The sequence below is a fragment of the Gopherus flavomarginatus genome, chromosome 2 (genome assembly GCF_025201925.1).
Source record: "Gopherus flavomarginatus isolate rGopFla2 chromosome 2, rGopFla2.mat.asm, whole genome shotgun sequence".
Taxonomy (NCBI): domain Eukaryota; kingdom Metazoa; phylum Chordata; order Testudines; family Testudinidae; genus Gopherus; species Gopherus flavomarginatus.
This window is the reverse complement of record NC_066618.1, coordinates 302197284-302219273: the sequence shown is the minus strand read 5'-3', so window position 1 is coordinate 302219273 and position 21990 is coordinate 302197284. Positions and strand designations below refer to the sequence as shown.

At 59.4% G+C, this 21990-nt stretch overlaps 1 protein-coding gene across 3 annotated transcripts in view; it reads right to left on the bottom strand.

Moving 5' to 3' along the window:
- LOC127044436 (microtubule-actin cross-linking factor 1, isoforms 6/7-like) overlaps positions 1–21990 on the bottom strand; it is a 119242-nt gene that overhangs the window by 43733 nt on the left and 53519 nt on the right. For all 3 annotated transcript variants that reach the window (XM_050939287.1, XM_050939289.1, XM_050939288.1), the window contains 6 exons: positions 21292–21489; positions 19941–20069; positions 18655–18825; positions 12848–13003; positions 11598–11804; positions 11378–11497 (listed from right to left, as the gene is read on the bottom strand). In XM_050939287.1, the coding sequence (XP_050795244.1) occupies positions 11378–11497; positions 11598–11804; positions 12848–13003; positions 18655–18825; positions 19941–20069; positions 21292–21489 (981 nt within the window). The remainder of the gene's footprint in view (positions 1–11377; positions 11498–11597; positions 11805–12847; positions 13004–18654; positions 18826–19940; positions 20070–21291; positions 21490–21990) is intronic.

Below are 21990 nucleotides of genomic sequence, written 5' to 3'. Positions count from 1 at the left end.
AAATATCACCGGGGGCAAACAGACAATAAACCCTATCACCGAGGGCAACCCAAGACCCCACCTACAACCCAAGGAAAGCCCCAGACTCCCTATTGTCCCACCTCACCAGTCTCCAGCAACCCGCCTTGGCCCAGCGACCAGTCATCTGGGCGATGTTTTAAATGTAATCAACTGGGACATATAAAGGCTAACTGCCCCAAGAACCCCAACCAAGTGCAGTTCATTACACCACCATCACACCAAAGATCCGCAGGGCCAGATGCCTCTCAAATGCCCTCAGAGCGAAGGGAAACTTTGAGAGTGGGCGGAAAGAAGGTTATCGCATGGAGAGACATGGGGGCACAAGTGTCAGCTATCCACCAATCCTTAGTGGACCTCAAATTCATCAACCCAGAGGCCCAAGTGACAATTTACCCATTTATGTCCAAATCTGTAGACCTGCCTACAGCTGAACTGCCTGTCCAGTACAAGGGCTGGTCAGGAATGTGGACTTTTGCAGTCTGTGACAATTATCCCATCCCCATGCTACTGGGGGAAGACTTGGCCAACCAGATAAAGCGGGCCAAGAGGGTGAATGGTTACACGCAGCCAAGCCAGGCAAGCTTCCAGACCCACCCCTGTTCCTGAGCCATCCACAAGGGCCCCGTCTGTGTTACCAGAGACCCAGAGAGAGGTGGTGGACCCGGATCCCCTGCCAATGACGGCAACAGCCATAGTGCATCCAGTCCCAGAACCGGAACTGGAAAAGCAACCAGCACCAGAACCACTGCCAGCACTGACGCCAGTGCTTGCAAACCCATCTACAACTCCAACGATAGAGGGCAACAGCGGGCCTGAACTGGCAGAAGCAGCAGACAACCCTACCCAAGAGGCTCAGCCAGAGCCTGAAATATCACATAGTGCACCAGCGGAGAGTGGTTCACCATCAACGAAAACAACCCCATCACCTACATCGCTTCCAGAGGGACCAAGCCCAAGTCCACAGTCTAAGGAGGAACTGGTGTCTCCAGCCTCAAGGGAACAGTTCCAGACTGAGCAGGAAGCAGATGACAGCCTTCAGAAAGCTTGGGCGGCAGCACGGAGCACCCCACCGCCTCTCAGCTCCCCTAACCGATCCCCGTTTGTTGTAGAACAAGGACTTTTATACAAGGAGACTCTTCTGGTGGACACCAGGAAGACTGGCATCCTCAAAGACAGTTGGTAGTTCCAACTAAGTACCAGGGAAAGCTCTTAAGCTTATCCCATGATCATCCCAGTGGCCATGCTGGGGTGAACAGAACCAAAGACAGGTTGGGGAAGTCCTTCCACTGGGAGGGGATGGGCAAGGACGTTGCCAAGTATGTCCGGTCTTGTGAGGTATGCCAAAGGGTGGGAAAGCCCCAAGACCAGGTCAAAGCCCCTCTCCAGCCACGCCCCATAATTGAGGTCCCATTTCAGCGAGTAGCTGTGGATATTCTGGGTCCTTTCCCAAAAAAGACACCCAGAGGAAAGCAGTACGTACTGACTTTAGTGGACTTTGCTACCCGATGGCCGGAAGCAGTAGCTCTAGGCAACACCAGGGCTAACACTGTGTGCCTGGCCCTAACAGACATCTTTGCCAGAGTAGGTTGGCCCTCCGACATCCTTACAGATTCAGGAATTAATTTCCTGGCAGGGACCATGAAAGATCTGTGGAAAGCTCATGGGGTGAATCACTTGGTTGCCACCCCTTACTACCATCAAACCAATGGCCTGGTGGAAAGGTTTAATGGAACTTTGGGGGCCATGATACGTAAATTCATAAATGAACACTCCAATGATTGGGACCTAGTGTTGCAGCAGTTGCTTTTTGCCTACAGGGCTGTACCACATCCCAGTTTAGGGTTTTCACCGTTTGAACTTGTGTATGGCCACAAGGTTAAGGGGCCATTACAGTGGTGAAGCAGCAATGGGAGGGGTTTACGCCTTCTCCAGGAACTAATATTCCAGACTTTGTAAGCAACCTACAAAGCATCCTCCAACACTCTTTAGCCCTTGCTAAAGAAAACCTAAAGGATGCTCAGAAAGAGCAAAAGGCCTGGTATGATAAACATACCAGAGAGCGTTCCTTCAAGGTAGGAGACCAGGTTATGGTCTTGAAGGCGCAACAGGCCCATAAGATGGAAGTGTCATGGGAAGGGCCATTCACGGTCCAAGAGCACCTGGGAGCTGTTAACTATCTCATAGCATTTCCCACCTCCACCCTAAAGCCTAAAGTGTACCATGTTAATTCTCTCAAGCCCTTTTATTCCAGAGACTTCAAGGTTTGTCACTTTAAAGCCCAGGGAGAAGATGACGCTGAGTGGCCTGAAGGTGTCTACTACGAAGGAAAGCGTGACGGTGGCGTGGAAGAGGTGACCCTCTCTACAACCTTGAAACGTCTGCAGCGGCAACAGATCAAGAAGCTGTGCACTAGCTTTGCCCCATTGTTCTCAGCTACCCTAGGACGGACTGAACGGGCATACCACTCCATTGACACAGTTAATGCTCACCCAATTAGAACCCCACCCTACCGGGTGTCTCCTCAAGCCCAAGCTGCTATAGAATGGGAGATCCAAAACATGCTACAGATGGGTATAATCCGCTCATCTACCAGTGCATGGGCATCTCCAGTGGTTCTGGTACCCAAACCAGATGGGGAAATACGCTTTTGCGTGGACTACCGTAAGCTAAATGCTGTAACTCGTCCCAACAACTATCCAATGCCACGCACCGATGAGCTATTGGAGAAATGGGGACGTGCCCAGTTCTCTACAATAGACTTAACCAAGGGGTACTGGCAAGTACCGCTCGATGAACCCGCCAAAGGTCAGCCTTCATCATCTATGCAGGGGTGTATGAATTTAATGTGCTTCCTTTCGGGCTGCGAAATGCACTCGCCACCTTCCAAAGACTGGTGGATGGTCTCCTAGCAGGATTGGGAGAATCTGCAGTTGCCTACCTCGATGATGTGGCCATTTTTTCTGATTCATGGGCTGAACACCTAGAACACCTGGAAAAGGTCTTTGAGCGCATCAGGCAGGCAGGACTAACTGTTAAGGCTAAAAAGTGTCAAACAGGCCAAAACAGAGTGACTTACCTGGGACACCAGGTGCGTCAAGAAACAATAAACCCCCTACAGGCCAAGGTGGATGCTATCCAAAAGTGACCTGTCCCAAAGTCAAAGAAACAGGTCCAATCCTTCTTAGGCTTGGCCGTGTATTACAGGCGATTTGTGTCACACTACAGCCAAATTGCTGCCCCACTGACCGACCTGACCAAAAAGACCCAGTCGAATGCAGTTAAGTGGACTGATGAGTGTCAGAAGGCCTTTACCCAGCTTAAGGCTACACTCATGTCTGACTCTGTGCTAAAGGCCCCAGACTTTGATAAACCATTCCTAGTAACCACAGATGCATCTGAGTGTGGTGTGGGAGCAGATTTAATACAGGAAGGACCGGATCAAAACTTCCATCCTGTCGTGTTTCTCAGAAAGAAACAGTCTGAGAGGGAAAGTCACTGGTCAGTCAGTGAAAAAGAATGCTACGCCATTGTGTACGCCCTGGAAAAGCTACACCCATACGTTTGGGGACGGCGCTTCCAGCTACAAACCGACCATGCCGTGCTAAAGTGGCTTCATACTGCCAAGGGAAACAACAAAAAACTTCTTCGATGGAGTTTAGCTCTCCAAGATTTTGATTTTGAAATTCAGCACATTTCAGGAGCTTCTAACAAAGTAGCTGATGCACTCTCTCGTGAAAGTTTCCCAGAATCAACTGGTTAAAAATTGTCCTTGAAATGTGGAAAATCTTGTAGTTTTACATAATTAGTAGTATATGTAAAGGTGCATGTGTTTTATTAATCTATTTATTCAAAAGTTCTAGGAAAAAATCACCGCCAGTGGGTTCCACACTATCTGAGATTTGGGGGGCGTGTCATAAACAGATAGTTAAGGGTTAATGTCTCTTTTACCTGTAAAGGGTTAAGAAGCTCAGTGAACCTGGCTGACACCTGACCAGAGGACCAATTGGGGGACAAGGTACTTTCAAATCTCAGTGGAGGGAAGTCTTTGTTTGTGCTGTTTGTTTTGTGGGTTGTTCGCTCTTGGGGCTAAGAGGGACCAGACATGCAACCAGGTCTTTCTCCAATCTTTCTGAAACAGTCTCTCATGTTCAAAATAGTAAGTACTAGCTAGAAAAGGCAGATTAGTCTCATGTTTGTTTTCTTAACTTGCAAATGTGTATTTTGCAGGAAGAATTTTTACCTCTGTTTGCTGTAACTTGTATCTTAGGCTAAGGGGGAGGGAGTCCCTCTAGTCTATATAAGCTGAAGACCCTGTAAACATTTCCATTCTGGTTTTACAGAGATAATTTTTACTTTTTCTTTCTTTAATTAAAAGCTTTCTTTTTTAAGAACCTGATTGATTTTTTTCCTTGTTTAAGACCCAAGGGGATTGGGTCTAAACTCACCAGGGGATTGGTGGGGGGAAAGGAGGTGGGGGGAAGGTTAATTCCTCTCTGTTTTAAGATCCAAGGAGTTCGGATCAGTGTAGCCTCTCAGGGTAACCCAGGGAGGGGAAAGTCTGGGAGGGGGAAGGAGGGGGAATGGTTTATTTCTCCTTGTTTTAAGACCCAAGGGGTTTGGGTCCTGGGTCCCCCAGGGAAGGTTTTGAGGGGACAGGGAGTGTACCAGACACTGGAATTTCTCGTTGGTGGCAGCGCTATCAGATCTAAGCTAGGAATTAAGCTTAGAAGGGTACATGCAGGGCCCCACTTTTTGGATGCTAAAGTTCAAAGTGGGAAAAATACCTTGACAGGCTGAATGGGGCCTGGGAGACAGGGGCAGCTCTAGACATTTTGCCGCCCCAAGCACGGAGGGGCCGCTGAAGCCGCGGGACCAGCAGGCCCTCCGCATGCACGCCTGCAAGAGGTCCACCAAAGCCATGGGACCAGTGGACCTTCCACAGGCAAGTCACAGAAGGCACCCTGCCTGCCGCCCTATTGGCGACTGGCAAAGCGCCCCGCGACTTGCTGCCCCAGGCATGTGCTTGGAGTGCTGGTGCCTGGAGCCACCCCTGCTGGGAGTGCAGCTGGCCAAAGCAAGCAGTACCAGCATGTCACACAGAGACGGGAACCTGCTGGCCAGTGCAGATCTGGGCACTCCCTCCCCCAGGCAGTCCCTGACCTCGCACACAGGGGCCCCAGTGTGATGAAGCGGGAATGCTCTTAATGTTTCCTCTGAATACTGTGTGGGTGCCTCAGTTTCCCCTATGCATTTCTTAAGTCTCCAACGTGTATAAATGGCCACCACTCTGTATCCTGGTAACAAATGGTTGGGGCCCTTCCCCCAGGCAAGGGAATAGCTAAAGGTGAACAAAGAGATCAGGTGACCTCCTGGCCCGGGAAAAAGACAAAGGCCAGAAAGGAGGGGCTGGAGGGGGGTTCAGTTTGAGGCTGACTGGGGACGGGAAGTGAGGGCAGACGTGGGGTCTGGCTCGCTGTCCCCCAGAATGGACCCGGCCGAGGGGTCCCGTTCTCTGTACCTACAAGCTCTGTGTTAGACCCTGTTCCTGTCATCGAATAAACCTCTGTGTTACTGGCTGGCTGAGAGTCACGTCTGACTGCGAAGTGGGGGTGCAGGACCCTTTGGCTTCCCGAGGACCTCGCTGGGGTGGGCTCACTGTGGGAAGCGCACAGAGGGGCAGAGGATGCTGAATGCTCCAAGGAGAGACCCAGCAGGTGAAGACGTGTGAGCTTCTTGCCCTGAAAAAGTCTGCTCCACGGGAGAGGAGGCTCCCCAAAGTCCTGACTGGCTTGGTGGGGAGGAGTTCCAGAGCATCGCCTGGGGACTCCGTGACAACTGGTGGCAGCGGTGGGATGCACTGCACCTCGTGAATGGCACTGCTTGCAGTGACTGGGGAGCAGTAAAACAAAGGAGGGATAATGAGGACCAGGCGTGCTGAAGGCTCAGAGAGGGACGGTTTCAGGGGGCAGTTAACCTCTGGTAGTGTGTGACCAGCGAGAAGGACTGTTGGAGTAACGGGGTCCCCCTGAGGACTGCAGCAAGCAGTCTCAGGGGCGGAGGAGCTTGCCGCTTGACCCTGGGAGAGAGAAGGACGTTTGCAGTAGCTGGGTTCCCCTGGGGCAGTAGTTCCCAAGGCGTTGCCCGCAGGCACCATGGCGCCCGCTAGAGCATTTATGTGTGCTCGCCTAGTGCCCAGCAGGGGAGAGAAGCTGCGGCCCCACACCTGCTGGCGACCGAGAACTCCGTGGCTGCAGGCGCTGGTGTTCTCGGTCCCTGACAGGTACGGGGCTGCAGCTACTCCAGGACTGCAGGCGCCGGTGTTCTCGGTCCCCGGCAGGCGTGGGGCCATGGCTTAAGCCGGAGAGAAGCTGCAGCCCCACCCCTGCCGGGGACAGAGAACTCTGGGGCTGCAGGCTGCGGGCACCAGTGTTCTCTGTCCTCCCGGCTTCTCTCCGCACTGCCCAGAACTGGCGCAAAAAAAACAACACTCCGACTCTGCAGAATGGCCGGAATGCCGCTCCGTAGCATGTGCTGCCCCAGGCACGTGCTTGCTACACTCGTGCCTGGAGCCGGCTCTGTATGTGAGTAATTGTTGGCACCTGCCACACTCTTCTGAAAACATGAATGTGCTGCTGGCCACAAAAAGGTTGGGGACCACTGCCCTGGGGATTGCAGTGAGCGGTCCCAGAGGAGGAGGGGTCTGCAGCTCGACCCTGAGAGAAAGAAGGATTTTTGCAGTAGCAGGGTTCCCCGGGGGATTGCAGGAGCAGTCCCAGGGGCGGAGGAGTCTGCAGCTCGACCCTGGCAAAGAGGTGGTGACCACGAGAAGGGCTGGCACACCAGGGGTTCTTCCTGGAAACCATGGGGGAGCCATGAGCACACAGGCCTGTGAGTCCAGAGCCACTTGAGAACGGTGAAGTGATGGCCTATCACCATCTCCTTAAGAAGGACATTGTGATCCTGTGCACAAAGAGAGGGTTATGCATGGGGATGTTCACCAAAGCCCAGTTAATTGTGCAGCTGGAGGAGGAGGACCGCTCTGAGGAGCAGATTCCTGGCCCAGATGGGGCTACAAGAGGATCTGGGAGCAGCTGGAGCAATAACCAGGCATCCCCGAGAGTCTAGTCCCCAACCAGACAAGAGTCTTCATGATCGGGTTCCCCATCAGGAGATTGGAGACGGATGGGACTGGAGCAGAGCCCGAGAGAGCGAGAGGACTGTGAGAGAGAGCAAGAGCCCGAGGAAAAGCTGCAGGAGAAGCAGCCAGCAGCATGGACTGGCGATGGTGGAGTGGAGAGGTATAGGGAGCTGCCCAGAGGTGAGTGGAGATAGAGCCCGGGCTGCCAGTTCTGCAGGGAACCAGAACACTAAATTGCTGCCCCTGGTTATGGAGGGGGGGGATGTGGATGCCCACCATACTGCCTTCAAGCAGGCAGGTGATTTGAACCAGGGGGACCCTGCGGAAAAGCCCCGGTGTCTAGCTCCCTTGCTGGGTCCCAAAGCCATAGACACTGTCAGCCAGATGGGTGGAGTGCTGGACTGCGTGGAGTCTCCTGGGCTCAGGCCTCTCGGATCCCCAGTGGGAGCAGAAGCTGGTGGTCAATGGGGAGACCTGCCTGGGGTGGCGAGACCCTGGGACAGAGAGAACTGTTAGGCCCCAGGTGGTGCAGCTGCAGATGATAAGGGGCTGTGGGACCTGGGTGAAGGTCCCCGGGGTGAAGCCCCTCGCCCTGCCTATGGCCTGGATCCCTGTGCAGACCCAGGAGGGGTCGGGCTGCCTGGTCGTTGGGGTTCTCCAGGATGCCGGCTGGGAGGCCCTGTTGGGAAATGATTGTGTCTCTTTTGGGACAGGATCCAGACCCTGCTGCTGTATCGGCCGAGGGTTTGAATTCAAATCCAGGGAACCAACTCGCTAGGATGGAAATGGTCAGTGAAAATGCAAATGACCTGGCTGGCAGGGAGGAGGGGTTGCTGGGCTCAGGGTACCTGCCTACCTGTAACCAGCCCCCTGAGGCTGAGTGGGAGGGAGAGATGCTCCCCGCGCCCCTGCACACCGGAGAGGGGACTCACGCTGGCTCTGATGCTGTGACCAAAGCAAGGCGCTCGCTGTCTGTCCCCACTGGGACAGCAAGGGCAGCGCTGAGCACGGGGGAGCTGAGACCCCAGCTGAGTGGGGGGACACCCAGGCAGGGCAGGTCGGCTGCCAAACAGGTTTGCCTGGTCCAGACGTGCTGCTGGGAAGTGATTACACAGCAGGGAGTGAGATACCAGGGACAGGGCTCGGGGGCTGTGACCCCAGACCCAGCCAGCGAGAGGGAGCAGGTCCCACTTCCTGCCCCAGCAGCTGAATCTCAGACCGAGCTGCAGAGGGATCCCTCCTTGGAAAAGCTGAGGAAACTTGCTGGCCACAGCACTGCAAACCCCCTTGGGGAAGGCTGCAGGGACAGAGTCCTGCCGGAGAAGGGATTCCTGTACCGGGAATGGGCTCCCCAAGGGGAAGTAGAACTGGGGGGAATCAGGAGGCAGCTGGTGGTGCCCCAGGAATCCATAGGGTTCTTCCCATTTGAGCTGCTGGATGGGAGGAAAGAGAGGGGACCCCTGGACCTGGAAGGGGAGGATTGGCAGGAGAAGGGGGAAGACCCCCTGGGGGATCTCTTCCCTGAGCTAGGAGCCAATCTCCCCATCAAGTGTTCCCTGTTCAGAGTCACTGGGAAAGCAGCCCAGAACCTGGAGAGAGAGGTCAGGAACATGCTGGCTTTAGAGGGGATCCAGCCATTCAACAGCCCATGGGCCTCACCCATGGGGCTGATCCCCAAGGAAGACGGGATGATCTGGCTTTGTAGGGACCATCGGAAACTTAACACCGTCACGGTGTCTGAGGCCTACCCCATGCCTAGGCCTAGGGAGATTCTAGACAAGTTGAGGGGGATGGAGAACGTGGCCCTGGAGTACGTGACATGTGTGTCTTTAGCCAGACCTGGGAGGAACAGGTGTCCCAGTTGAAGGGGGTGCTGGGCTGCCTCAAGGGGGCAGGACTGATGGTAAAAGCCGAGAAGTGCAAGGTGGAGATGATCAGAGATTGGCCCATTCTCCAGACCAAGAAACAAGCCCAGGCCTTTATCAGGATGGCGGGGTGCTACTGGAGGTTTGTACCCTACGTTAGCCCCCTAGCTTCTCCATCCCTGAGCTATGTGAGAGGGGGCCAGAGGGCTCTCTGTATACCGAAGGAGGCTCTAATCCAGGGCCCGGTAAATCTGGTAAACCCAGACTTTGCCAAGTCCTTTGCAGTGTTCACCGACGGCTCAGACGCAGGGCTGGGCACAGTGCTGATGCAAGCTGATGTGGGTGGGGGGAGACACTCCATCGGGTACCTGAGCAAGAAACTGCTGCCCTGGGAGCAGAACTATGCAGCCTCAGAGAAAAAAAAAAGACCCAATCCCAGTTTAAACCCCAGGGGTATTAGGGTGGCAAAAGGGTACGGGCCACATAAACCTTCCCACATGCAGCCTGCGGGTGCCATCAAGCACACCCGACCTAAGGGAGGGCGTGAGACTGGACTGTCCTGGTGCAACTCACACCAAGGAATGGGAGAGATGCTGGGGCATCCATGGGAACGTTGGTGGGTTCGAACTTCCCCAGGTCACTGGCTAAAGTGACCTCGTTCAGTTTGGTCTCGAAGGGAGGAGAGATGTGACGAACTGGGAATGTTCTTAATGTTTTCTCTGAATACTGTGTGGGTGCCTTAGTGTCCCCTATGCAGTTCTTAAGTCTCTAGGTCAGGGGTCGGCAATCTTTCAGAAGTGCTGTGCCGAGTCTCCATTTATTCACTCTAATTTAAGGTTCCGCGTGCCAGTAACACATTTTAACATTTTTAGAAGGTCTCTTTCTATAAGTCTATAATATATAACTAAACTGTTGTTGTATGTCAAGTAAATAAGGTTTTTAAAATGTTTAAGAAGCTTCATTTAAAATTAGATTAAAATGCAGAGCCCCCCAGACTGGTGGCCAGGACCTGGGCAGTGTGAGTGCCACTGAAAATCAGCTCACGTGCCGCCTTTGGCACCTGTGCCATAGGATGCCTACCCCTGCTCTAGGCGGTGGGATAAAGGCCAGTGTGCATAAATGGCCGACACTCTGTATCCTGGCAACAAATGACCGGGGCTCTTCCTCCGTGCAAGGGAATAGCTAAAGGTAAACAAAGAGGTCAGGTGACCTCCTGGCCCGGGAAGGAGACAAAGGCCAGAAAGGAGGGGCTGGAGGGAGTTTCAGTTTGGGGCTGACTGGGGACGGGAAGTGAGGGCAGACGTGGGGTCTGGCTCACTGGGCCCCAGAATGGACCCGGCCGAGGGGTCCGGTTCGCTGCATCTACAAGCTCTGTTTTAGACCCTGTTCCTGTCATTGAATAAACCTCTGTGTTACTGGCTGGCTGAGAGTCACGTCTGACTGCAAAGTGGGAGTGCAGGACCCTGTGGTTTCCCCAGGACCTCGCTGGGGCGGGCTCACTGTGGGAAGTACACAGAGGGGCAGAGGATGCTGAATGCTCCAAGGAGAGACCCAGGAGGTGAAGCCGTGTGAGCTTCTTGCCCTGCAGACAGTCTGCTCCGAGGGAGAGGAGGCTCCCCAAAGTCCTGTCTGGCTTTGTGGGGAGCAGTTCCAGAGCATCGCCCGGGGACTCAGTGACACTGAGCGAGGGCTGGCCCAGGCCCTGTCCCAGCTGACTAGTAAACCCTGTGTGGTTTGGAACCACGGCTGACCACGTGTCACTGCAAACGCTGGCAGGGGCACCCGTCCCTGCACGTGTCTCCCAGGGTCTGGCTAAGGGCAAAGCTCTCAGCATGACGCAGGAGCGCTGGGGCCTAGTGGCTTAGGAGGGAGCTGATGAGACCTGGAGGCCTGCCCTCGAGGAAGAGTGGGCCCCCTTGGGGGGCTGGCTCCATGAAGGGGTGTTGCTCAGAGCCCATGGGGACACACCACATTCTTCGGAGTTTGGCAGCAGAGGGCAAAGGCTGCAGGCTCCTGAGCAGGCACTCGATCCCCCCATTCGACCCCCCCCCAACTACTCCCCTAGGCCTAGCACCTCCCAGCCGGGAGGCAGGGGTCACCTCTGCTGTCTCCCAGTTCCGCCCAGCCCTGGGGACACAGCAGCCCTGGCCCTGCTGAGAGAAGAGAGATGGGCATACGGACCTCGTGCTCGGCACAGGGCAAGCCCGGGGCACCCCAGGAGAGCCTTAGGGAGCACTGCCCTTGGCGACATCTCAGAGTCTGGGGAATCTGGAAGCCGCCGTGCACTGGCGTGACAGCCCGGGGCAGAGCACATGGCCCAGGGGGCTGCAGGAGGGGAGTCATGACGCCGCACCTTGTGCTCAGCCAGCTGGCACTTGATCTCCTCCTGGCTCATGGCGGCATTGCCGGGGATCTCCAGAGTCTGCTCCACCTCATCCATCCAGTCCAGGAGCAGCTGCCGGGACTCACTGAACTGAAAGCGAGCGAGAGGGCGCGTCAGCAGGAGCCACCGGGAACGCCGGAGACCAGCCCGCCTGGTGACAGGGCCCGCTCCCCGCCACACCGCACAGTACCTGCTTGGCACGCTTGCGAGCGTCCTCCAGCGCGGCGCCCCGCTCACCGGTACATCGGAGCACCTTGGCCACCCGCTCCTTGGCTGTCAGCACCAGGCTCTGGATCACAGCACAGTCCTGCTTCCTGCTCATGTCCTTCAGGCGAGCGGCCACCGCCTCCAGGCTGGATAGCTGCTCCCCGTGGGCGGTCACCTCCTTCAGCAGTGCCTGCCAAGCAAGCCAGAGCTAGCCGGGGCCCGGGGCAGGCCGCGGCCAAAGAGCAGCAGCCCAGCTCGGCAGGGGCCTTCTCCAAGCAGGCTCCAGGCACCAAAAGAGCCGTGCTGCTGGGAGCAATGGGATCCCCTCACCGCTGCAGGGAGGGAGGCATCCCTAGTGAGGATGTGGTGACAAAAGGGTTAAAGCGACCAATTCACCTCGTAGGGGTAGGGGTTAGGCCGAAGCTGGGAGCAGGGTCTCCAAGGGTTGCTCCAAGAGGGGTCAGTACGGAGCTCCAGGTGAAAGGGAGCTGGGAGCCTGCCTGGAGCCTGGCTGATCAGGGCCCCTGCCAGCCTGAGCCCAAGGTCAAGGGGGCTGGGACAGGTCCCAGGACCTGGGGACCGGCTGGGACTGCCTGAAGTAGGGGTGAGCTGGCAAAGAAGGCAGCTCCCGGGGAGCTGAAGGATCGGTTGTGCTGCGTTCTGTGGCTTTGGAGGCCCTGTGAAGGGCTGGGCTGTTACCCAGCTTGGCTGCAGGGCCAGATAGCTGTTGCAATGCTACATATAGACACTGAGGATGTGGTATTGCAGCAACTTTGCCACGCACTCACCCCTGTACTGCCAGCATCTCCCCAGGGAGTCCCCTGCCCACCCCAGTGCCCCCAGAGCTGGCATGGGCACAGTGCCCGGTGGGACCCCTCAGACCAGACCCTGTTCCTGGTTGGCCCTGGCTGCAGGCCCTGGGGGCTCAAACTGGGCACCGCCGGGCGAGACTAGGTCCCTGCAGCCACGCACCAGACCGACCAGGCTGCTCCAGGGAGCCCCCGTGCCCCAGGCTGGGCCCTGTGACCCCTGGGTCAGAGCGGAGGCAGGGCCCGGTGCCAGCCCCGCAGGCTGAGCTGCAATGGAGGGTCTTTAGGGCGCCCTTGGTGGGGAGTCCATGGCGGCAAGGCCTGCCGGGACTCTGAGCAGAGGCAGGTGGGTTCTGTCTGGGGTCACGGGTCCCAGCCCTGCCAGCACGGCCCCCAGGCCAGCCGCTGGGCCAGCCACACTCACCTTGTGCTCCTGGATCTGCCGGAGGACCGTGTCCAGCAGGAAACTGGGCGGCTCTGGGGCACTCAGGCTCTCCTCTGTCTGCCCCAGCCACTGCAGCAGCTCCTGCGCTGTGCTGTGGAACTCGGTGCTGAGAGTCAGCCCCTCCACCAGCCGCTCCTGGGGGAGAGGAACCCGGATCGGAGACACGCCAGGGCAGAGGGAGAGCCGGCAACCACCTGCGGGGCTGTGCCTGCTGCAGTCTAACCCTCTCCCCTCCATCCCCCCGTTCCCCGTTCCAGCCAGGGAACTGACCGGCTGTGTCTGATACAGCCTAAACCCTCTCCCCTCCACCCCCCGTTCCCCGTTCCAGCCAGGGAACTGACCGGTTGTGTCTGCTACAGCCTAAACCCTCTCCCCTCCACCCCCCCGTTCCCCGTTCCAGCCAGGGAACTGACCGGCTGTGTCTGCTACAGCCTAAACCCTCTCCCCTCCACCCCCCGGTTCCCCGTTCCAGCCAGGGAACTGACCGGCTGTGTCTGCTACAGCCTAAACCCTCTCCCCTCCACCCCCCCGTTCCCCGTTCCAGCCAGAGAACTGACCGGCTGTGTCTGCTACAGCCTAAACCCTCTCCCCTCCACCCCCCCACCCCCCCAGTTCCAGCCAGGGAACTGACCGGCTGTGTCTGCTACAGCCTAAACCCTCTCCCCTGCACGCCCCCGTCCCCCGTTCCAGCCAGGGAACTGACCGGCTGTGTCTGCTACAGCCTAAACCCTCTCCCCTCCACCCTCCTGACCCCCGTTCCAGCCAGGGAACTGACCGGCTGTGCCTGCTACAGCCTAAACCCGTGCCCCTATTCCAGCCAGGAGGGACAGAGAGACACACAATCCCAGCCACTGGAGACACACATGCATGCAAAAGTGTACACCCCCTCCCCAAGCCCAGCCATCAGGGACACACACACATACCCCCCTGCGAAGGCACAGACATGCACACGTGTACAGGGGCGGCTCTAGGCACCAGCAAAGCAAGAACCTGCTTGGGGCAGCCCATTTGCAGGGGCGGCAGGGATCCAGCCTGGGAGCTGAGAACCAATAGGGGGCCCTGGGAGCTGTAGTTCCTTGGTTAGCTCCCTGCCTATAGAGCCAGCTCTGGAGCAGGGAAAGAACTACATTTCCCGGCATTCTCTTGGCCACTACCAACTGGAAAGGAAGGAGGGGGACCTCATGTGGCAGTGCTGTGAGTCGAGAGTGGTAGGGACCATACTGTAACATTCAAAAAACAGGACACTCCAGGGGGAGGGAAGCCCCCCCGCCCCCATCCACTCCCTCCGACTGCCCCCCACAGAAACCCCAACCCATCCAACCCCCCCTGCTCCCTGTCCCCGGATCACCCCCTCCTGGGACCCCACCCCCTATCTAAGCCTCCCTTCTCCTTGTCCCCAACTGCCCCCTCCTGAGACCCCCCCCAACTTCTCCCCCAGGACCCCACCCCCTACCTGTCCCCTGACAAACCCCTGGGACTCCCATGCCTATCCAACCGCTGCCTGTCCCCTGACTGCCCCCCTGAACCCCTGACCCCTCTAACCCCCCCTGCTCCCTGTCCCCTGACTGCCCCCCTGAACCCCTGACCCCTCTAACCCTCCCTGCTCCCTGTCCCCTGACTGCCCCCCTGAACCCCTGACCCCTCTAACCCCCCCTGCTCCCTGTCCCCTCACTGCCCCCCTGAACCCCTGACCCCTCTAACCCCCCCTGCTCCCTGTCCTCTGACTGCCACCCTGAACCCCTAACCCCTCTAACCCTCCCTGCTCCCTGTCCCCTCACTGCCCCCCTGAACCCCTGACCCCTCTAACCCCCCCTGCTCCCTGTCCCCTCACTGCCCCCCTGAACCCCTGACCCCTCTAACCCCCCCTGCTCCCTGTCCTCTGACTGCCACCCTGAACCCCTAACCCCTCTAACCCTCCCTGCTCCCTGTCCCCTCACTGCCCCCCTGAACCCCTGACCCCTCTAACCCCCCCTGCTCCCTGTCCCCTGACTGCCCCCCTGAACCCCTGACCCATCTAATCCCCCCTGCTCCCTGTCCCCTGACTGCCCCCCTGAACCCCTGACCCATCTAACCCCCCCTGCTCCCTGTCCCCTGACTGCCCCCCTGAACCCCTGACCCCTCTAACCCCCCCGCTCCCTGTCCCGACTGCCCCCCTGAACCCCTGACCCCTCTAACCCCCCTCTGCTCCCTGTCCCGACTGCTCCCCTGAACCCCTGACCCCCCCTGCTCCCTGTCCCCTGACTGCCCCCCTGAACCCCTGACCCCTCTAACCCCCCTGCTCCCTGTCCCCTGACTGCCCCCCTGAATCCCTGACCCCTCTAACCCCCCCTGCTCCCTGTCCCCTGACTGCCCCCCTGAACCCCTGACCCCTCTAACCCCCCCTGCTCCCTGTCCCCTGACTGCCCCCCTGAACCCCTGACCCCTCTAACCCCCCCTGCTCCCTGTCCCCTGACTGCCCCCCTGAACCCCTGACCCCTCTAACCCCCCCTGCTCCCTGTCCCCTGACTGCCCCCCTGAACCCCTGACCCCTCTAACCCCCCCTGCTCCCTGTCCCCTGACTGCCCCCCTGAACCCCTGACCCCTCTAACCCCCCCTGCTCCCTGTCCCGACTGCCCCCCTGAACCATCTAACCCCCCCTGCTCCCTGTCCCCTGACTGCCCCCCTGAACCATCTATCCCCCCCTGCTCCCTGTCCCCTGACTGCCCCCCTGAACCCCTGACCCATCTAACCCCCCCTGCTCCCTGTCCCGACTGCTCCCCTGAACCCCTGACCCATCTAACCCTCCCAGCTCCCTGTCCCCTGACTGCCCCCCTGAACCCCTGACCCATCTAACCCCCCTGCTCCCTGTCCCCTGACTGCCCCCCTGAACCCGTGACCCATCTAACCCCCCCTGCTCCCTGTCCCGACTGCCCCCCTGAAACCCTGACCCATCTAACCCTCCCTGCTCCCTGTCCAGACTGCCCCCCTGAACCCCTGACCCATCTAACCCCCCTGCTCCCTGTCCCCTGACTGCCCCCCTGAACCCCTGACCCATCTAACCCCCCCTGCTCCCAGTCCCCTGACTGCCCCCCTGAACCCCTGACCCATCTAACCCCTGCTCCCTGTCCCCTGACTGCCCCCCTGAACCCCTGACCCATCTAACCCCCCCTGCTCCCTGTCCCCTGACTGCCCCCCTGAACCTCTGACCCATCTAACCCCCCCTGCTCCCTGTCCCCTGACTGCCCCCTGAACCCCTGACCCCTCTAACCCCCCCTGCTCCCTGTCCCCTGACTGCCCCCCTGAACCCCTGACCCCTCTAACCCCCCCTGCTCCCTGTCCCCTGACTGCCCCCCTGAACCCCTGACCCATCTAACCCCCCCTGCTCCCTGTCCCCTGACTGCCCCCCTGAACCCCTGACCCATCTAACCCCCCCTGCTCCCTGTCCCCTGACTGCCCCCCTGACCCATCTAACCCCCCTGCTCCCTGTCCCCTGACTGCCCCCCTGACCCATCTAACCCTCCCTGCTCCCTGTCCCCTGACTGCCCCCCTGAACCCCTGACCCATCTAACCCCCCCTGCTCCCTGTCCCCTGACTGCCCCCCTGAACCCCTGACCCATCTAACCCCCCCTGCTCCCTGTCTCCGGATCACCCCCTCCTGGGACCCCACCCCCTATCTAAGCCTCCCTTCTCCTTGTCCCCAACTGCCCCCTCCTGAGACCCCCCCAACTTCTCCCCCAGGACCCCACCCCCTACCTGTCCCCTGACAAACCCCTGGGACTCCCTGACCCCCTGGGACCCCCTGCTCCCTGTCCCCTGACTGCCCCCCTGACCCATATAATCCCCCCTGCTCCCTGTCCCCTGACTGCTCCCCTGAACCATCTAACCCCCCCTGCTCCCTGTCCCTTGACTGCCCCCCTGAAACCACCTGCCCCTTCTCCAACCCCCTAGCCCCCTTACCGTGCCACTCAGACCAGTGTGTCTGGCTCCGCACAGAGCCAGACATGCTGCTGCATATACACTGCCATGCTCCCCCGCAGAGCCCACAGCCCCCTGCCCCCCACCACACCCAGCACCTGCCTGCCAGATCTGAACACCTCACAATTCAGGAGTGCTCAGGCTTAGTGTGGGCAGCTCTTACTTCATTTCTCCCAGATCAAATACACTGATCCACTGTAACTTGCTGTAGAAAAAGTAGATAAAATTGAGCAAGAAATGCTTCCCCGTGGTTTTTAGGACTGGAATTGCTATTTCCCACAGCCATTGCCTTTTCTGAGTTTTATTTGTTGAAAAGGAAGACAGTGATATTGCATTGGCAAATTCCCCCCAGAAACAAAGAGTGGAACAAAGGAATAATAAAGGCACCTCAACTTTTCCTCATTTATGGAGGACAGTCTTATAATCTGCATCCAGAGATCCTCCAATCACACAAGCTGAAAACTGTTCCACTTTACTGCAGCTCTGTAACCATGTGGGACCCAATCCTGTCTGTGTTCTGTGCACATCCAAAATTCCTGCTGAATGACCCACCCTGGGAGCAAGTTACCAGTCACCCAGGGCTGGGGCGGAAGGAGGTGGGAGGGGTGACACTGGTAGGGGGAAAGGGAGAAGCCCAGTGCTGGGGCGGCAGGCAGGTGGGGGGGAAAGGGAGAAGCCCAGCGCTGGGGCAGCAGGGGTGTGTGGGGGGGAGTCCAGGGCTGGGACAGCTGGAGGTGTGGGGGTGACACTGGTAGGGGGGAAGGGAGAAGCCCAGCACTGGGGCAGCAGGGAGGTGGAGGGGAAAGGGAGAAGCCCAGCGCTGGGGCGGCAGGGGTGTCGGGGAGGGGGGAGTCCAGGGCCGGGGAAGCAGGGAGGTGGGGGGGGAAGGGAGAAGCCCAGTGCTGGGGCGGCAGGAGTGTGGGGGGGGGGGAGTCCAGGGCTGGGGCAGCAGGGAGGTGGGGGGGTGACACTGGTAGTGGGGAAAAGGGGGAGCCCAGGGCTGGGGCAGCAGGGAGGTGGGGGGAGGAGCCCAGGACTGGGACAGCTGGAGGTGGGGGGGGTGACACTGGTAGGGGGAAAGGGAGAAGCCCAGCGCTGGGGCGGCAGGGGTGTGGGGAGGGGAGTCCAGGGCTGGGGCAGCAGGGAGGTGGGGGGGGAGGGAGAAGCCCAGCGCTGGGGCGGCAGGGGTGTGGGGAGGGGAGTCCAGGGCTGGGGTGGCAGGGAGGTGGGGGGGAGGGAGAAGCCCAGCGCTGGGGCGGCAGGGGTGTGGGGGGGGAGTCCAGGGCTGGGGCAGCAGGGAGGTGGGGGGAGGAGCCCAGGACTGGGACAGCTGGAGGTGGGGGGGTGACACTGGTAGGGGGAAAGGGAGAAGCCCAGCGCTGGGGCGGCAGGGAGGTGGGGGGGGAGGGAGAAGCCCAGCACTGGGGCGGCAGGGGGTGTGGGGGGGGGAAGTCCAGGGCTGGGACGGGGAGCAGCCAAACTTTTTTTTTGCTTGGGGCAGCAAAAAACATAGAGCCGGCCCTGCATGTATACATGCACAGCATGACAGCCAGTGGGACCACACACATGCCTGTCTGCACCCCGTGGGACACGCACACACACATTCCCAGCCTGTGTGACACACAGATACATTCGCGGCCCATGGGACACACACACACACTCCCAGCCCATGGGACACACACACACACACACACTCCCAGCCTGTGTGACACACACATACTCCCAGCCCGTGGGACACGTGCACACACACACACACTCCCAGCCTGTGGGACACACACACACACACTCCCAGCCCGTGGGACACACACACACACACACACACACACACACACCTTCCTCTCCTGGACCTGGCTGTGGACGCTCTCCCATTTCTGCTGCAGGACGCGCAGGCTGTGCTCGGTGCTGCAGACCCGGGGCAGGCTGCAGGAGGCCAGCAGGCGCTGCAGCCGGTCCCTCACGCTGTTATACGCCTGCTGCTTGGACTCCAGCTCTTTGGCCAGCTCCTGCGGAGACATGGCAGCAGGGCAGTGCCGGCCCCGGCTCTCCGGCAGCACGGTGCAGCCAGGGGCTCGGAGCTGGGCCGGGGACGCCGCTCGCGCCGCGCGGATGCACGGGACCCTTCTCCTCTCGGCAGGGAGCGAAGGACCCAGGGAAACGCCCCGGGACCGCACGCTGGCGGCTTGGCAAGGAAAGGCGCAGGCATGTGGGATCAGCCCCAGGGCCACTGCTCTGGCATGGCGCGGGGCGGGGTGGCAGGGGCAGACGTGGCCCGGGGGGAGGGTTGCCAACTTTCTACTGGCACAAACCAAACACCCTTACCCCACCCCTCCTCCGAGGCCCCGCCCCCACTCACTCCACCCCACCCCCCCATCACTCACTCTCCCCACCCTCACTCACTCATTTTCTCCGGGCTGGGACTGAGGGGACCGGAGCATGGGAGGGGGATTAGGGCTGGGGCAGGTCAGCAGACAGTCAATGGTGGTGCTGACCGGAGTTGCCAGGATCCCTTTTCAACTGGGTGTTCTGGTCGAAAACTGGACATCTGGTCATCCTACGCGCGGGAGCTGGGGCAGATGTGGCAAAGGGGGGAGCTGGGGCAGATGTGGCTCGGGCGGGGGCTGGGGCAGATGTGGCTTGGGGGGAGCTGGGGTAGACGTGGCAAAGGGGGGAGCTGGGGCAGATGCGGCAAAGGGGGGAGCTGAGGCAGATGTGGCTTGGGGTGGGCTGGGGCAGACGCAGCCCGGGGGGAGGTGGGGCAGACGTGGCAAAGGGGGGAGCTGGGGCAGACGCGGCCCAGGGGGAGCTGGGGCAGACGTAGCAAAGGGGGGAGCGGGGGCAGACGTGGCAGAGGGGTGGGCTGGGGCAGACGTGGCCCAGGGGGAGCGGGGACAGATGTGGCAAAGGGGTGGGCTGGGACAGACGTGGCCCGGTAGGAGCTGGGGAGACGTGGCAAAGGGGTGGGCTGGGGCAGACGAGGCAAAGGAGGGAGGTGGGGAGACGTGGCAAAGGGGTGGGCTGGGGCAGACGAGGCAAAGGAGGGAGCTGGGCAGACGTGGCCTGGGGGAGCTGGGACAGACGTGCTCCGGGGGCTGCTCAGGAGCTGGCAGGAAGTGCTCACCAGGTGCGCTGCCAGCTTCTCCTTGGTGGTTTCAGGGTGGTCCCAGACAGGCTTGGAGAAGAAGAGCCGCAGCTCCACGTGCTCCAGCCACTGCAGCAGGTCCATGATCTCTAGCGTGACGTCCTGCACCTGTGGGCAGCCTGGGCACTGAGTGAGCGCGTGCCCCCCCGCCGAGCCGGGCCTTGGACGCCAACAGGGCACGGAACTGCATGGAACCCAGACCCGCAGCCACCAGCAGAGCACGGGCCAGCCAGCTCCCCCTCCACCCCGAGCGCCAGTGTGCTGCAGGGTCCTGGCACAGTCCGTCCCCCCACCCCCAAGCCCCAGTGTGCCGCGGGGTCCTGGCACAAGCCGGCTCCCCCGCCCGAGCCCCAGTGTGCTGCAGGGGCCTAGCACAGCTCTATGGCTGGTGAGCCTGGAAACATTCTGTGGCTTCCCAGTGACATGAATACACAGTGTGTGGGGCCTGGCCCTGGGAGCTGCCCAGGGCCCGGGGAGGAGGTAGAGAATCATGGAATAGCGGGGTTGGAAGGGACCTCAGGAGGTCATCTAGTCCCACCCCCTGCTCAAAGCAAGGCCAAGCCCAATGAAATCATCCCAGCCAGGGCTTTGTCAAGCCTGACCTTAAAAACCTCTAAGGAAGGAGATTCCGCTACCTCCCTAGGGAACCCATTCCAGTGCTTCACCACCCTCCTAGTGAAAGTTTTTCCTAATATCCAACCTGAACCTCCCTCACTGCAATTTGAGACCATTGCTCCTTGTTCTGTCATCTGCCACCACTGAGAACAGTCTAGATCCACCCTCTTTAGAACCCCCTTTCAGGTAGTTGAAAGCAGCTGTCAAATCCCCCCTCGCTCTTCTCTTCTGCAGATTAAACAAGCCAGTTCCCTCAGCCTCTCCTCATAAGTCATGTGCTCCAGCCCCCTAATCATTTTTGTTGCCCTCCACTGGACTCTTTCCAATTTTTCCACATCCTTCTTGTAGTGTGGGGCCCAAAACTGGACACACTACTCCAGGTGAGGCCTCACCAATGCCGAAAAGAGGGGAATGATCATGTCCCTCGATCTGCTGGCAATGCCCCTACTTATACAGCCCAAAATGCTGTTAGCCTTCTTGGCAACAAGGGCACACTGCTGACTCATATCCAGGTTCTCGTCCACTGTAACCCCTAGGTCCTTTTCTACAGAACTGCTGCCCAGCCACTCGGTCCCTAGTCTGTAACTGTTGGCAGGACACGTGGGCACGGCCGCGTGGAGATCCCCCGGCATGTCTTGTCTGTGGCTGAGCCATGGGTCTGGTGAGTACCCCGTGTCCAGGCAGTGTCGTTTCAGGGGGCGGGGGCTCCACGTACCTGGCTGAGGTTGTTCTCCAGCTCCAGCTGGCGGCTCTCGGTCTCACTCCGCACAAAGTCCCAGCGCTGGTTGAGCTGCTGGAGGCTGCACTGCAGCGAGTCCGTGCTGTCCCCAAGGCTGGAGAGCAGCAGACCCTGGCCGACCTCGTTCACAGACTGGACAGTCCGGGCGTGGGACATGACATCGTTTCTCAGCACCTGCAGGGAGGCGCAGCCTGGGCGTGGGCCATCCCCCTCGCTCCAGCTGTGCCTCTGCCTAGAGGAGGGGCAGCCAGGCACCTTCTCTGCCTCTAACCTGCCCCCCAAGTCCATACTAGCACTGCCGCTGAAACCCACCCCCTGAGCAGCTACCAACATCTGCCCCGCTGCAATGGGCCCCAGCCCTGTCTCTGGGCCTGTCAATGCTGATCAGCAGGGCCCTACCGAATTCACGGCCATGAGAAACGTGTCATGGACCCTGAAATCTGCTTCCCCTGTGAAATCTGGTGTTGTGTGGCTTTTACCCTGTACAATACAGACTTCACGGAGGAGACCAGCATTTCTCAAATGGAGGGTCCTGACCCTTAAGGGAGCTGCGAGGGGGGGTGTCACAAGGTTATTTCAGGGGGGTTGCGGTATTGCCACCTTTACTGCTGCACTGCCTTTGGAGCTGGGCTCCCAGCCAGCAGCTGCCGCTCTCCGGCTCCCAGCTCTGAAGGC